Source organism: Eleginops maclovinus, chromosome 1, assembly GCF_036324505.1.
Source record: "Eleginops maclovinus isolate JMC-PN-2008 ecotype Puerto Natales chromosome 1, JC_Emac_rtc_rv5, whole genome shotgun sequence".
Lineage (NCBI taxonomy): Eukaryota > Metazoa > Chordata > Actinopteri > Perciformes > Eleginopidae > Eleginops > Eleginops maclovinus.
In genome coordinates this window covers 4,685,157-4,701,552 of record NC_086349.1, presented here as the reverse complement: position 1 = coordinate 4,701,552, position 16,396 = coordinate 4,685,157, and the positions used below count along the sequence as shown (strand labels likewise).

General features: G+C 37.9%; 3 protein-coding genes across 13 annotated transcripts in view; 2 read left to right on the top strand and 1 right to left on the bottom strand.

Annotated features, from left to right (window-relative positions):
- Positions 1-349: 349 nt before the first annotated feature.
- On the bottom strand, positions 350-1,301 carry taf13 (TATA-box binding protein associated factor 13). 7 transcript variants are annotated; one of them, XM_063890848.1, is made up of 2 exons: positions 1,082-1,301; positions 350-918 (listed from the first exon to the last, which is right to left on the bottom strand). In XM_063890848.1, exon 2 carries the CDS (start codon positions 915-917, stop codon positions 543-545), a length of 375 nt encoding a protein of 124 aa, XP_063746918.1. In that variant the 5' UTR covers position 918; positions 1,082-1,301; the 3' UTR covers positions 350-542. The 7 variants fall into 7 exon arrangements, with proteins under 7 accessions (XP_063746918.1, XP_063746881.1, XP_063746905.1 ...); XM_063890811.1 differs by having other exon boundaries at positions 1,029-1,205; XM_063890835.1 differs by having other exon boundaries at positions 350-921; positions 1,046-1,195.
- slc35c2 (solute carrier family 35 member C2) lies at positions 1,179-12,056 on the top strand. 5 transcript variants are annotated; one of them, XM_063890777.1, is made up of 11 exons: positions 1,179-1,338; positions 1,900-1,965; positions 2,489-2,694; positions 2,815-2,965; positions 3,987-4,050; positions 4,181-4,253; positions 6,139-6,307; positions 7,716-7,799; positions 8,245-8,420; positions 8,621-8,750; positions 9,571-12,056. In XM_063890777.1, exons 3-11 carry the CDS (start codon positions 2,584-2,586, stop codon positions 9,702-9,704), a joined length of 1,092 nt encoding a protein of 363 aa, XP_063746847.1. In that variant the 5' UTR covers positions 1,179-1,338; positions 1,900-1,965; positions 2,489-2,583; the 3' UTR covers positions 9,705-12,056. The 5 variants fall into 5 exon arrangements, with proteins under 5 accessions (XP_063746847.1, XP_063746838.1, XP_063746829.1 ...); XM_063890768.1 differs by having other exon boundaries at positions 1,900-2,694; XM_063890759.1 differs by lacking the exon at positions 1,900-1,965 and having other exon boundaries at positions 1,180-1,338.
- A 1,875-nt stretch (positions 12,057-13,931) lies between these two features.
- LOC134869241 (collagen alpha-1(XX) chain) overlaps positions 13,932-16,396 on the top strand; it is a 39,705-nt gene continuing 37,240 nt past the window's right edge. The window contains exon 1 of the mRNA XM_063890727.1: positions 13,932-14,056. The gene's annotated coding sequence lies outside the window, so the exon portion shown is untranslated. The remainder of the gene's footprint in view (positions 14,057-16,396) is intronic.

Below are 16,396 nucleotides of genomic sequence, written 5' to 3'. Positions count from 1 at the left end.
ATTTTTTGTAAGTTGTCCATGTGTTCTTGAAATGTGAGCAAGCCTGTTTAAAAAAACAAAACAAGTTTTAAAATCATGAATGTTAAAGCCTGCTTTCAAGAATTTAAATGGAGCAAAGGTGAGACATTAACTTAAGCAAAAAAGAGAAAGCATCTATACATCAGTTTCAATATTTTCACTTAAGTTACTTTCTATGTTGACCACTGGCATGTTTTATATAAGGTAATATTCATCCCGTCATTTGCTTGTATATAAACACCTATGCATGTGTTTAATTTTGAAGAAGTTGTGACGAACCGTCTCTTCTAGGTGTTCTTGTACTATAAATTAACATGAATGACTGTGCATATTAAAACAACATATCTTTATTGACAGTCCCAGACAGACAGTATGAGACCAGGTAACAAAGTTTGTCTCTGCCATAGAACCATAAGGAATAATAAACGTTACTAAAAATTAAAAAAACCCGACTTGAGTCAAGTCTGAACACACAGCTAATGAACAGTTATTGAAAATAAATGTACCGCCAAATTTGACTTTGTTTATGAGCCATAATTAGCTTCATCAAAAGCTTTGCGGGCTCTCTTTAGCTCCTCGTTCATGGTTAGCAGGTCTTTGACTCGGGCGAACTTCCGGGGGTCCTTCCGAATTAGAAAAACGATGTCCTCCACCTGGACGCGACCCTGGCGTCCGATAGACATGGCTTTGTGTGTCATTTCGGTGACAAACTCGATGACCAGGTCCTCCAGAATATCCACAGACTCAGTATACGGGTTCTGGTCGTCTCCAAATCCGTACATCATGCACCGGAGCTCCTTCGAGAAGAGCCTCTTCCTCTTCCCGTGGCCGCACTCCACTCCGCCAGACCCGTCGTCCAACTCCTCATCGAAGCCAGTCTCGTCCTCCTCATCCGCCATTCTGCTGAAAACACACACGGAAACTTCACTAGAATTAGGCCTTATCATCGACCCTCAACATATATGCTAACAAAACAATACATACGCATGTGAAGTAAACAGAATACCCACATTCGTGTTAAATGCACCTTTTAGCTCAGCGCAGCACAACACAACAAACTCACTGTTGACTTCCGCTTTTTTTCTTCTTCTTCTGTTGTTTTAATGACGGTTTGCAAACAGATTTTAGGTGCGTTCTTTCCGGTTTTCTTCGACTGGATGTGATTTGGGGAGAACAGAGGAGTGCTGTAGAGAGTACTGCCCCCTAGCGGCTATTTTACTTTGGCCTAATCTCTGCTCACTGTTACAGCATATACAATTTGACGTTGCACCAAAAATGTTATTCAGCCATATATTCAACCCGAGGTCAACATGAGAGACGGTAGGTGTCTTTTATCATAGTTCCTCTCATACTTCCCTTCTTTTTTATTAGTTTGCTGCGAGCAAATGCTGTTATGTTGCGGGCCAAACTTAAATTAGAAAGATGACTATTTAACATTGCAGTGTCTATGTGGTTCACCGCGTAGTTACTTTTAACATTTTCCACTGGAAGTCCGCGTTAATTACTTATTACTTCCTCTGGGTGGGCCACGTGTCAGCCGAATTGAAAAACGGTTCACAATCATTCGAGCAAAGTCTGCAGTTGTAATGCTTGTGACTTGTAAGTGAGAAATAAACACGTCCACTAAGAGTGGAAAGATGTATCAATGGAGTTTGCTATGTGGGTGTCGCCATACGAAAACAATGACACGTAAAGGTTTGACTTACTGTCACTATTCGCAGAAGGCAGGTGATGTTGACAGCTTAACTGAGCGGTATTATCTACGCTATAAATAACGGATTTGTTTCTTCAGAAAGTTAGCTAGCTTTAATTAACGTATGCCTATACAATAGCATGCTAATATCCATTGGTGGGCTGACGTTATAAAGTTACTTTGGTTAGTAACGACTGGACAAACTGGACAAAGCATCTGCCATCTTGTCAGGGAAACCACTACATTGGCTACTGGTGAGTTCATTAGCTAATATAAGACGATGCTCTCTAGTTAATAATAGTGAATTGTTTAATAGTTTGCAAGCTAACTGTGGCTAATATGAGGTATCTAGCAGACGTGGTTAAACAGCTGGCTGATATTGGTTGCCAACTTGAGCTAACACTAATATTGCCATTAAGCTAACAGTTCAGCAGGCTATTTTATAACTCTAATGACTAGTTAACTATCTAGCTACTTGTTCAGGTGTAACATCACTAACCCCTGTATCAGAAACAGGTTTATTGCAAAGTAGGTTGACACATATGAGGAATTTATCTTGGTATATGGTGCACACATTAGACAACCAAAACTAAAACAATTATTAAAAACGTGTTGAAAAAACTAGTATACCCAAAAAAATATGTGCATTATAATATGGAATTACTACAAAAATAAAACAATATATGTCCAGTAATGTTGCAGTAAACTGTGCACAGATTAAAACCTTGTGTTTCTATCCTTCTCCTTCCTTTTGTCCCCCACCCCTCTCTCTTGAAGCTATTGTTGATAGGAAGGGCTTCAGATTCAGTTTGGAGATGACATTTCTACAGTAGCTGTCTTTTCAGGATCTTTCCTGATCCTGGCAGCCCTGTATGGCTTGCCCGGTCCAGTTCCTTTGCCGGGGGATTCGCACTGTTGGATTAGTTCTCCTATACTATGCATTCTCTATAGGCATCACCTTTTATAACAAATGGCTGATGAAGGTAAGTGAAGGTTCTTAGGAACGGGACTGTCAATCTGCACAGGGTATGCAGGTTTTTTATTGGGTGTTAATGGAAATCATCAAACCACATTAACATAGTGCTTCTGTGTTTCTCTCTCAGGGCTTCCACTATCCCCTCTTCATGACATTAGTTCATCTCGCTATCAACTTCTGCCTGTCTGCTCTGGCTCGAAGGGCCATGCAGTGCTGGACAGGGAAACCTCGCATAATTCTGAGCTGGACAGATTACCTCTATAAAGTGGCTCCTACAGGTGAGATTTTAGTGGAGAGTTTTACATAACTGTTCAGAAGGCAGCACAGTGAATGCAACGAACACGTGATTAGAAAAGCAACTGGTAGTCAGCCTCTTATCATGTTCTCTGACTGACTTAGCTTTTAGAGAGTACTTTGACTAAAGTCCATATTGATGTAAACATTGCATAACACATGAGGGGATAGTCAATGATACAAATGCGCCTACATTGCAATCATCATAGACAAGCTTATATCTACAAAATTGTTTGTAGTTGTGCAAAAACTTTGGAGTGCATTGCCCATTTTCAGTTTTGTCTTTAAAGGGGGCCTTTTATGCCCATGTTCAGATTCACACTTGTATTTTCACATGTCTCCATGCTTTAATGATCAAAAAGCTCTTTATTTTTCTCATACTGCCTGTGCTGCTACTCCTCTTTTCACCCTCTGTCTGAAACCAGAGCCCAGTCTGCTCTGATTGGTTAGCTGGTCCGCTGCTTAGCATATCATGTACAATGTGTTTGAGTGCTTGCCAATAGTAGCCTTAGTGTTACATAGTGATGTCATTATGTTACAGAAGCAAACAAAAGAGGTGTTTCATGCAGGAGGGAGTGTATGGGAGAGAAACTCCCTCAGGAAGGATCCTTTGCAGAACATTTACATGCACAAAAACCTATACAACAAACTACAGGAAAGGATAATCCCAGAATCGTTAATAGAGCCCCTTGAACAGTTCACAAGACCACATGAACAGGGTGTTATGGAGGCATTCATATTGAATGATAATGCTTTTTTAATGCTTCAAGACTAAACTTATAAACAATGTATTCTTTAGGATGCATTTCATCAACAGTACTAAAACATTATATAGTGAAATGTTTAAAATGCCAACATTTGAATTCATTTTCATTTTTAAATTGCAATTACACGTTATAGATGTGGTCTATATAATAAGTGTTAAAGACAGATGCAATGTAGTGATACAAGAACACCATTTATTGGATTTGTGTTTAACTGTTCAATTCTGTCCCAATTACCCAGCCTTGGCAACAGCACTGGATATCGGACTCTCCAACTGGAGCTTCCTCTTCATCACGATTAGCTTGTAAGTTTGTTTCTTTAAATGTAAAAACTTTAATTAAAACTGACACATTCCAGGTTTATACATTGTAAATACACAGTTATTGTTTGTTCCATACTTAAGTTTGGCTCTTTTTGTTGTTGTGTCATTGAAGGTACACCATGACCAAATCTTCAGCAGTGCTTTTCATCCTTTTTTTCTCTCTGGTGTTTAAACTAGAGGAGCCGGTGAGTGACCTTTTTTACAACTTCAGTCACTTGTTGAAATATTAAGTTGATATAATTCTTTTTTCCTTATTATGTTCCCTTCATACTGACAGAGTTGTAGTGCAATTAGTTTTTGGGATTTTACAGTTATATAAGAAGAAGTGTTACTGCAGGGGGGCGCGTGAAGCTTTGGAGGAAGTGTAAAACATTGGATGCGCTTTGTTATAATAAAAAAAAAAAGATTTATTATTTATTATTGCTACATCAAAGTTATCTTGCACATTTTATCGAACCAAATAAGTTTCTAACTTGCAATATCATTACTTCCGCTGTCTTCACAAGAGAGACCTCTCTCTCGTGCCTGTGCGGGGTGCGGGGCTGCTCGCTCACAGACACGCTGCAGCCCCGTGCACACACAGATCTGCCGGGGACAGGGAGCACGGAGTGTTCAAAATGTACACTCTACAAGGCTCGATGTGGACAATGCTCGTTTGACATAAGTATTTCCGCGTAAACAGGAGAAATCTGTCCAAACAGCTGGCCTAACGGCATCATATTCAGAGGGAGAAATGCATAGCTTTCTGCCATAAATCAAAGCTCTGTTGCCCCAATTACGTGTAAGGTGGGAGAAGTAGGGATGTCTGATTTAAGGGTTGATTATATTTCACATCATTAATCCAAATCTGTAAAGTAACTAAAGGTATTAAATACATGTAGTGGAGTAAAAGCACACAATTTACCTCTGAATTATAGCGGGGTAGAAGTACAACGTAGCAAAACCTGAAATACTCAAGTGAGTGCAAGTATCTCAAAATTGTACTTAAGTACAGTACTTTAGTAAATGTACTTAGTTACTTCCTGCAGGTATGATATGTGTGTTAGCAGCCCAGAATCCACCATATATATTAAAGAAAGCAATTTTCATTCTGTTTCCAATTTGTTTAGTTTTTCCCTAAAAAAAGAACACACAGAAATAGCATTAATTTCAGTTGTTTATGTTCTATTCATAATAACATACAAAAGGATAGCTGGATCTTTGTGTGTGGATATTATAAGCAGAGAATGCTGTATGGAAATGCTAGGAGTTTCAAATAGGACCATGTGCTTTTTTTCAATTTGATATAAAGAACATTTGATAAATATAGAACTTCTCATGTAATGTTCCCTCGCAGAGTGACATGTGAGCATTACATGATGAGTCTCCTAGCAACCATGACTAATGCCTGCATGTAACTTTATGGAAGAGAGTTCTTCAATTTTATACGTTTAGACATTTTTACTGGAAATGGAACAGAAAGATTTACATGAACAAAGTACATTTTTCAGGGATAAAATGACTTTGTTTACATGCATGCATACACATAGAGAGTAATCAAATTAAGGCAAGAGTTGCATTTGACTACGTTTGATCAGATTGTCAGAACCAGCCCATAGCTGAAATAATGATATGTTGTATATTACTTCTGTAGTCTAATTTGAGGGGAAAGAAACATTATGCAGGACACATATGGTGGGGTTTGGTACTGTAATGTGGGCTTTATAGTAATTTATTGGTATTAACAAATTGTGCTAATGTACTGTTAATGCTAGATTATAAGAGCAAGCCACAAAGCCATGGCCAGCTAATACATTTAAACTGATCACATTATTCGTGGTAAATTCATTTCCTATTCATGAACAGATAAGAACAAAGGAAAGCCAACACAGCCTGAAGATGTGACATGACTAAGAAAGTCCATTGAAATATGATATCAATAAAATATATGTAATATACTTTTAAATTTCATATTATTATAATTGTGGACGGCTACGTACAGTAAGTGCTTCTTCCACGTATTTCTATCTATTAGGGTCCTTTTTTGATCAATTTCTTTCCTCTTACTGTCTCTCCTTGTCTCTCTTCCAGAACCCATTCCTGATCGTGGTGGTCCTGCTGATCTCCAGCGGTCTGTTCATGTTTACATTTGAGTCCACACAGTTCAACCTGCAGGGCTTTACCATGGTGCTGCTGGCCTCCTTTATCGGCGGGATCCGCTGGACCCTCACTCAGGTCCTCATGCAGAAAGCAGAGCTGGGTCAGTGTTGAGTCACATGCTGTGTTGAAAATGATGCATGTTTGTAGAGTGGTCCTGTTTATAGGCGCTTTTCTTGTGGCCATTTTAGAAAACACAAACACTTAAGTTAGAATAGGACCTTTGGCACACACATGAAGTAAAACATAATGAAAACGGAATAATGTTTTAAATGTTTACAACAAGATTTTGGCTGTTTAGTAGGTTCACAGCCTTATCCAACTTTTCATCTATTCATATTCAGTCATTTTGTGATACGCAAAGCAGCCTTCTCGCCTTGAATGATTGATAGATAATATAGTGGTTGTTTATACTATGTATCAAGTTCCTAGGCAAGGATATCCTAAAATTCCAAATCTTTAGTGAAGGCCCAATGTACTCACAGGAGGCAGGTAAAACTTGAACAAGGGTTTGTTGAGAAATATTATTACAAAGTCAGGATAATTCAACGCAAAGTTTTCCTGGTACACTACCAACTTCACGATTCAATAGTAGACTATACAGCATTTAATAACTAAAACACTGATACAAAAAACGCAACAAAATCTTCCAAAAACATTCACACTTCAAGCATCTTACTAGCATACAATAGTTAAGAAACTGTTTTTGGCCATGTGCACTGAAAGCAGCGTTACAGCAGTCTCACCATCGTCGTAAATTATGACAGGAAACAGAAACTTAGGCATGTGGGTCATGAAGCGCCTCTCTTTGCTTTCAAAAAACATTTGCGCAGATCAGAGTTGAATGACATGAGATTTATTCATTGATCCAGATACAAAACTTAACATTAACTTACCTGCTTTAACGGAAATAACAGTTTTTCTCCGCCTCAAAACTATAACAAAAAGAGTGTACCGCTCCGGTCTAATTACTCACACAGCTGTGTCCAGTTGTCCTGCCACATAAGGGCATATAGACATGTGCGTCATATCCGCAACAGCGCACATTTGACAGAAAAATAAATATGTATTACTTATTACTCATCTAAATGAACCAAAGTAAAATGAACACTTAGCATAGTCCATCTTTCTCAATATATACATAACTTTACAAAACCGTGTTATTCAACAGCTGTGTTATATCTTGTACCAACAAAAACATGTTTCTTAAACTATATATATGTAATAAATAAATAAATAGACTTTTAAGTGGACTAGCTTCTCAGTTCAGATTCTTTACAGACTGCAAATTTGAAACATGATGAATACCCAAATTAAAACAGTGTATTCAACATGTAGCTGAAATAAAAATCTGACAAAAATGACAATAAAACCTATTTGGTGCATCTACATTTGTGGGGGGTTTTTATGTTTTGCCATGAACCTGAGAAATTGATTTTGAAAAAACTAATGGAAGCCTATTCCCACTACTTTCTCCTCTTAATCCTTTTTTAATGTCCATCTTTCCTCAGGTCTTCAGAACCCGATAGACACCATGTACCACCTCCAACCTCTTATGTTTGTTGGCCTCTTTCCCCTCTTCCTGTACAATGAAGGTGAGTACGGCCTTCGTCTGTGGTTAGAAATCCTTGCTTTGTTGTCACTGCAGTAAACAAAACTAAAGTTACTTATTGAAAAAATATTTATTTATATTATATATTTATATTATTTTCTGGTAGTTTTTTGATGTTGGCGCAACCAGAGCAAGTTTTTAAAATCAGAATCCTTTTTTTTTTTTTTTACCAAGTACGTTTTCACATAAGAGTAATTTGCTTTGATGTAAATGGTCCATACAAAGACACAGACAGAAGAATAGGTTGTTTTTTTAAGGGGCAAAAACTATTGGTTTTCGAAAAACTATTGTATAAAATGAGCCATAAGGGCCATGTGACCTTCTCAATGAATTTTACTTGAACATACCGGTATATGAATTGACCTAGAACTTGTATGTAATCCATGGAAACTTCACTGTAGATTATTCTCTCTCCTTGTTGTTTCCAGGGCTGAGCCTCAGCACCTCAGAAAAGTTATTCCGAGTGACGGAGCTCTCGCCTCTCCTGTATTCACTCATCACACTGAGCATCGGTGGCTTGCTGGCCTTCGGTTTAGGCTTCTCAGAGTTCCTGCTGGTCTGCCGGACCTCCAGCCTGACGTTATCCATATCAGGGATCTTTAAGGTACTCTATAATTGTGTGTAGTCTGACTTTATCTTTGAATCAGTCAGTTTAACTAAGCAAACAATGCTTGGATGCAGCTGAGTTTTATATGAGAGTTGCTTCTGCTGCATAAACAGGACTAAATGTTGTGTTCTAATCTTGTTCAGACCTATCCAATGACCCCTTTCTTTGTCTCCATGTATTGTGTTGTTTTCCTGTAGGAGGTGTGTACTCTGCTTTTGGCAGCTGCTCTGATGGGAGACAGAATGAGCCTGATAAATTGGCTGGGATTCGCAGTGTGTCTGTGCGGCATTTCATTGCACGTGGGACTCAAGACATATTATTCCAGAAGTATGTGTTCGTTTAATTAACTCAAACTACTCTTTAAATATATTTAGGTCATTTATAATTTTAACCCTCGTGCCTCACTAGGGATATTTTTATCTGTTCATGTTTCTTTAACTTAAGGCTGTGATAATGCATACAGCTTTTACAGGACTACAGGATACAGGATAACGGAATTTTGGATATAATTGGGTTTTCAAAACACAAACACTCCCTCAAGGACCCTTAAGGACCAAAATGTCCCCTTTAAAACCACTGTATTTGATCCTACGACCACAAAAGCATAACATCACGGATTATAATATATAAAGCTTTCATTTCTGAAGCCTTTCCTTTGTTATGATTTTCCATTATGCTTCACATAATTGCCCTATGGAGCAGAAACATGCTATTTACCTGTTTATTTTCCACTAGGGGCATTGCTGCTGTGTTATGGAGCACTATAGCGATAAGCAAAACTATGGTAAACAAGGAACGGTTTAAATTAAATAAAATATATTTTTGCCGGCTGTGGCTTTGGAGGTCGATGCCAGTCCTCTAATTGGAAGATAAACGGTTTGATCCACAGCCCCTCAGTCAACATGTTGCTGTCACTACAAACTTAGACTCCAATTACTTAAGTTGGCCAATGGTCTGTGAGTGTGTGTCTGAAAGTCTCCCTGAGCAGGAGGCACCTTGTATGGCAACCTCTGCCTCGATGAATTTGTGTGAATAAGTGAATGCTGACTTGTATATGTAGAAGGCCTTTGAAGGTTGTAAAGACCGGAAAAGTGCTATATAAATGCAGTCCATTTATCATTTAACATTTTGTTATATTTTCCGACAGATAAGGGACCATCTTTAAGGCAGCTCAACAGTAAGAGCCCAGAGCTGGAGCTGCCATTACTGCGTCAGAACGGAGACGATTCGGCTGCAGAATTCAACGATGAAGATGAGGAACAAGAAATCACGCTCCACTAACAGCATAGGAAACGGGCCCTCTCTTTATCATACTCTTTCATTTACTCTGTATCAGATGTTTTGAACAGTGACATCAACGTTGGGACACACTGTCACCAAAACAGTGACTAACTCTTCTCCTGCAGCAATCATGTCTTCAGGCCAGGCCCGAGCCTCATTATGTAGCTCTGCATTATCTGTGGACTTGACACAAGTTATGATCTTGTGCCTTAGGGAAGCTTCAAAAATGTAGCTAATACATGCTAGTGTCAACAACGTGTGATAAATGGGGAACGAGAGGTTGTTGAATACTTTGACAGATTGGATTGTAGTAGGTCATTTGTCTTCGCTAGATACTACTCATCTAGTTACATTGTTGTAAACCAAAGGATAAGAAAACGTTTGACGGGGTTATACAGGGGTGCAAACATGTCAAATGTCGGTGAAAAACATTTTTTAAATTCAGACGATGGCAAATAGTCATCGCATCCCCTTTGCGCTGTGACACTGCTGGTATATATGAAAAAATCCACTTGTTACCTTATGGTGTGACGGACCTGTTTCTGGGATGCACTCTGGTATTATGTACAATTACTAATCTTACTTTTTTCGTAAGTGCCTTTAACTGATGCTACCCTATAAATGAATTTTGCAGCTGCAACATGACACATTTTAAAGCTTATTTTCAACACATTTTTTTCTTGGTGGGCCTTAGGGTTTTCATTGTTTTTTTCCCTTAACCTTTTTCACCCCGGATGACTTTGCACCCCTGTTTTCAAGTGTCTGGTTTAGGAAAAATCCACTAAAAGTGAAAGTGTCCTGGTATCCCTGAAATCCAGATTGGGAACAATGGTATCAAATTTCGGGTGTGTTATTTAATTTATTTCCGTTCGTCATGTAGCCCGACTTATTTCATTTTTACTGTGTCAAAACAAGATGTAATATTGTTCCTCCGATTCCAATTTTCGCAGATGCTTTTGCTGCTCTTCTTTCCAAGTTAATAATAATTAAAACAAATACTATCACATTTGAGTAAAAAAAAAGAGGAAATATTTGGCTTTTTTATTTTTCAAACATCATCTTAATGATGAATTATTTCCTGATTAAGTTCAAAGAATGAGTCAATGGAAAATTCTTTAAAAAGTCCAGACTTTTAAAGAATTTTCTGGGCTAACAGTGCCTTTTAATAGAGAGAAAGATATGAAAGGGGGAGACAGAGGGGATGACACATGGTCTGACGCCGGATTCGAACCCAGGTCCTCTGCTTGGGGACCTAAACCCAGTGCATGGTCCGGCAGCTCTACCAACTGAACTAAACGACAGCCCGGGAGAAAGGTCTTTTGATTGTGTTATGATGGTGTATGTCTTGATAATGGAAGATGTAATAATATGATTGTTTTAATCAAAGCTATCCCTGCTAACAGCATTCATTTAATTAAAGTAAAACGCTGCTGGGTTTAAGATAACTTCTTGGGTTTAAGATAACTTCTTGATTAAATGTAATGGTCTCCAGCCATTCTAGCCATTATGTGAGGAGTTGTGAAATGGCTTTACCTTAATGTGCCTCGTTAATGTGACAGCAGTCAAGAACCCTCATTTTAAAGAACTATTTTCAATCGTAGTTGAATCCAGGATTGTGTAGCTGAAGTTGTTGATATTAAAGCAATTACAAAGGAAAAAAAGGACAGTATTTGTTCTGTAAATTTGAGAATTGTTGTAAAACTGTTTTGGAAAATGTTTTTTGTTCCTTTCACAATAACACTTTACAATGTCAGATTTACAGGTACGCAAGATGCCAAATATAGATCAATGAGTAATATGAATTATTTGACATTAAATGCCCTATCTTCGGCTGCAATGACTGTGATTAAGTTACACAATGTAACTTCAAATAAATTACCAGACTTGCACCTAGTTGACCTGCCAGCGTAGATTTATGCAGTTTAGCCTCAGAGTTTGGCCCCATTCCAACACAGCTGTTTGGAAACTATTTAAGTGTACTATAATGCAGTCTTCATGGAATAATAAGTGCCTGTGATGGACCCATCTTTTCTGCAAGGTATTGGTTTTCAGACACTGCACTATGGTGACCAGAGTGGGGTCAAACAGATGGCTAACTGACTACAAAGGACTAGAAACATTTGTAAGTATTTCAGCATTAAGTATTAGATACTCAGGAGGAAACAAAAATAGGTCTATACCTGTTCTCCTTTAGGGTATTTACTTGGTGCTTGTCGGGTATTTTAGGAAATAAGTAATTGCATATAAGTATTTTGTAAAAGTGATTCTAAATAATTGTGATTTCTAATATGTTTTTCTTTAGAGATGTGTCTAAAAACAAATAAACAGGTCGGCTAGGGTAAAAAAAAACAAGTAGGCCTACCTTTCTCAATTGCACAGATCAAAAATATTGTATTGATGTCCAAGGATGGACAACGAATAATACAGTTTGAAAATAAAATGTGCAGTTCTCTCCCTCTTTTAATTATACAGTCAAATTGGTGTTTGGGCTGGATTCTGAAGTATCCTCCATGTACCCTTAAAAAAATACCTTAAGACAAAATGCACAGTTGGTCAAATTAAGTCTAGTTTTCCATATTTCAAAAATATGTAAATAAAGTGAACTTGGAACATTTGAGAACGTAACTGTAATCTTTAACGAAATGCAAGCTGATTATAGTGGTTTATTATTTAACTTGATTCAGAATGTTCTACTAACCAACCGTAATGGTCTCTTAAAGGCAATGACTTCAGACTTCACACACTGTTGCAGAAGTTCTTTGCTGTATAATATAACATTATCAGAATCAGATTTATTAACAAGTAGGTTCACACATACAAGACATTTGTTTTGGTGTATAATAGTGCAATTGTGAACACACAAAGAAGAATTAAGTTGTAGAAAAGGAAACTTTTTTACACCAAATATGTTCTAATTATTTGTAAGTTACAGAATTAAAATAAATAGTACATACAAATGTTTTTGAATGAAATATTAGTAAATATTAAACAGATCTGTATCCTGTACAGTGGTGGGCAAGTTACTACCAAAATGTAATACAGTACATATTACTTATTACTGTCTGTTTAAAGTAATAAGTTACATTACATTATTACTGTCTCTGAACTGTAATGCGTTACACTACTTTCGCGTTACTTTGAGTTACTTTCACCAAAAATAACCGCAAAAGTATGGCTTTAAATGCTGAAATGTAGTTTATTACAGCTCATTAATTAAAGCTATCTATGGCAGTATGCTGAAATTAAACGTATGCTCCGTTTAAGTGTGCTGAATAATATGTGATACCGGTAACATGACGTCTCTGTGTGTTATTAATAACATGTTAGTGGAGCCTCTGCACGGCCCTGTGACCTGCTGTATATGAACCAGTCTCTATGGCAGCGTTAGCTCACCTTGTCATTGGTGTGTTAACGAGGATTTGCTGACAAGCTTTCTAAAAGCCGGTGATTCCACAGAGGACAGAGGCTGCAGATCTTCAACACTCTGCCACGAGTCTCTGAACTTCTCGGTGTTCAAAAGGCATGCCTCCCAGAGAAAGTTACCTTCTGTTTCTTCAGCCTGCGCGCTCTCCTGTCTTTCTCGTTTCTTTTCTCTGAGCCTGCAGCTCTGCATTGTGAGCCTTCAGCTCTGCATTGTGAGCCTGCAGCTCTGCATTGTGAGCCTGCAGCTCTGCATTGTGAGCCTTCAGCTCTGCATTGTGAGCCTGCAGCTCTGCATTGTGAGCCTGCAGCTCTGCATTGTGAATCTGTTTCTGCAGCCCTCTTAACCAATAGTAAACAGGCTTACTGAGTTACTATTCTACCTGCACAATTATTTCTCTGCTGTTGGAATGTCTCGATGTTTGTGAATTCTTGGAAACAAAACACCACATCATTTCGGGTTAAAATGTGTTGTAACTGCGTTACTGAGAATTGTAAGGGCTATTATATTACCCACATTTCAGAAGTAATGCGTTATATTACTGCGTTACAGCAAAAAGTAATAGCCTACATTACTGTAACTCCGTTACTTTTGAAACGCGTTACACCCAACACTGATCCTGTATAGGTCAGGGTTCATAAAAGAAGCAGGTATGCTAGAGGTTTTTCTCAGGGATAGCTAACCTCACCTTTGTTAGCCTTGTTAGGTCTGTAGATGGTTTATGGTGTGGAGGCTTCCCGCGAGTGCCACGCCCCTGCTGCAGCCGCGGGAGGGTCCTCTCTTCTCGGGTTTCACAGAGTTCAGATACAACCTGACGCAGGGAGACGGCTCCACACACTGTTTGGCGGAACTGTTGCTTGTTGACATCCCACCTCTGGAATGCTGTGTGCAGTCACTGTGAAGGAATAACGTGGACTCACCTCACCGACAGGTAAAGACCTCACCTGGCTCTGCAGAGAGCGAGGAAAAGTTGTTTTATTGCAGTTAAGCTAGCTATGGTTCAGGTAAACGACTGAAATAGGCTAACGCTAACTTTATATCTTGAAAGTGTAGGTGCCGCCTATTGTTCAAAACTATTGCTAAATCTGACAACCTGAGAAAAGAGTGTAGCCTACAGTTGGTTTCAAACTCTTTGTAAAATATGCTCACAATTATTGTCAGTATTAAAATGCAAAGTTTAAAGCTCTGGGCTTCTGCGCATTTCAGTGATATAAGCACGAGCTAATGTGCGCAATTACTGCGTAGTTCGTTGCGTCAATCATTCTCTCTCTTTTGGTTGCCCCTAATCTATAATTAATTAATAATATATGACTTTTAGAATGGATATTCTGCTGAACAACACGTTGCAGTTAGTATTAAAGGTAACATTTGTATCACTTCATTTTAACGTGTTGTAACAGTTACAATAGTGCTATTGTACGTAGTACTGTTACCTTACCTATAAGGGAAATTCCATATTCATAGGGCTACTGTTCTTAATTTAAACACATCTTTTAAGTGGCTTTTCATTGTAATTAATGTTATTTTGAGTCATTAGTTATTAATAAAACAATGCATGAAGGTTGCTCAAATGTATTCAAAGATGTTTGTGAAGAAGAGTGTCACCAAATTGATTCTTTGACATTTTTAATATTGCATTCTGATGTTACCATTTCTTCTGTTTTTATTAATTGAAATTGTATGGCTAACTTTTTTTACATCCAACATCAACCACTGCAGCTTATTCTTCCATAGTAGTGGGTGTCTGCTTAACATCACTTTCCTACTGCTCTGTGTACATACAGTCATTTGTAAGTCTATGTTAATGTCATGAGGTATGTTATCAACTTTGCATTCTTAGCCGTCAGTATTATGACAATGTTGAGCTCTAAAAAATCTGATTTCTAAAATATAATATTGACATTTTTTATTCTCAACTTCACATGGCACTTTTGTACTTAATGTGAAGTTCAAGTTATTTTGTGGTGGTATCATTTTTGACATTGACTTGAGGCCTTCATTGTTACTTCCAATGTCAGTTTAATGTTTAGGCCTGTCTCCTCATCAACGATAAGTTAAATAGTTATTTTCTTATGCTTTCTCATGGTCAATGAATTATTAAGAAACTTATGAACACGTCTCTACAACACACTATTTAAAGTAGGTAAGTAACTCAGTTCAATAGATTTGTATGACTTTCATTTCACTAAGAACTTAATCAAGGACAGCATTCCAGTGTTAAAGTTAATAGTGCAAGATAATGGTTTTTTGCATTTTATGTTAGGTAAACTAAGTAAGTAAACTGTGGAAAAAATATTAAAAGCATATATTCCTATTCAAACATTCAGATGACTCAAAAGACCAGCAATGGTAAAGGTCCAAACAGAAGTGCTGCGGTCCTGATTTGTGTTGCTTAACTTAATTGCATGCACCGATCATTTGAAAAGAGGAGACTATGTAATCCTCTTGGCTAAACCCATCTTTTCTTCACTGACTGACAGCAGGGAGATAGGTACGCCAGCATGCGACTCAGTTCCAGTATCAACTTACTCCTGGCAACATATAGACAAGCAGGTACATGTAAAAGATGAGAAAAAGTTACATAAAGAGCTCTGAAGTCCAACGTCATATACTGCACATGATGGACGTCGGAAAAGCCTTTCGGCAGTCTAGGAGTTTCTTTTATAGGTTCTTCACTGGTGGCCTTTCCAGTCATAAGGCCTAAAGTAAAGGTAGTAAAGGTAGGCTCAGAGAGGAGCTTTTGGAAATATGAATTACAGCAAATAGATAAAGCAACGACTCAATATTTGATGAAAAGCACAGATGTAATGACACTTTACTCCCAACATATGGAGAAATGGATCTATATCGTGGCATGATAAGAGATTTAACGTGAGGACAATCAGCTTCACATTCATCTTCTTCACTTCTGCTCATTACGTTGTCAGTAAAGCTTTCTGTACAAAGTATTTGTGTATCTCCTTTTACTTTTCCTGACTTCCCCCTTTTTCAAATGAATACTGAACCCCATTTAACCAAATCCTGAATCATTTTTTAATAACTCTTGTCTAACACTTGTATTGGTCTGTAAACTCCAGTGAAATATCTGAGCTGCCTGATTGTTAATGTAGCTTTGTTCTTTCTGCGATTTGTTGAACAATGTTCTTATTCAAAAGAACAAATGTCAAAGTTTGTTTGCGGTTGTTCACAAAGATCATCTGCCTTCTCAACGTCTGCAGTTTTCAAGACTATTTGAAAATATATGCAGTATCTTTATTTGTTAGCTTCAGGC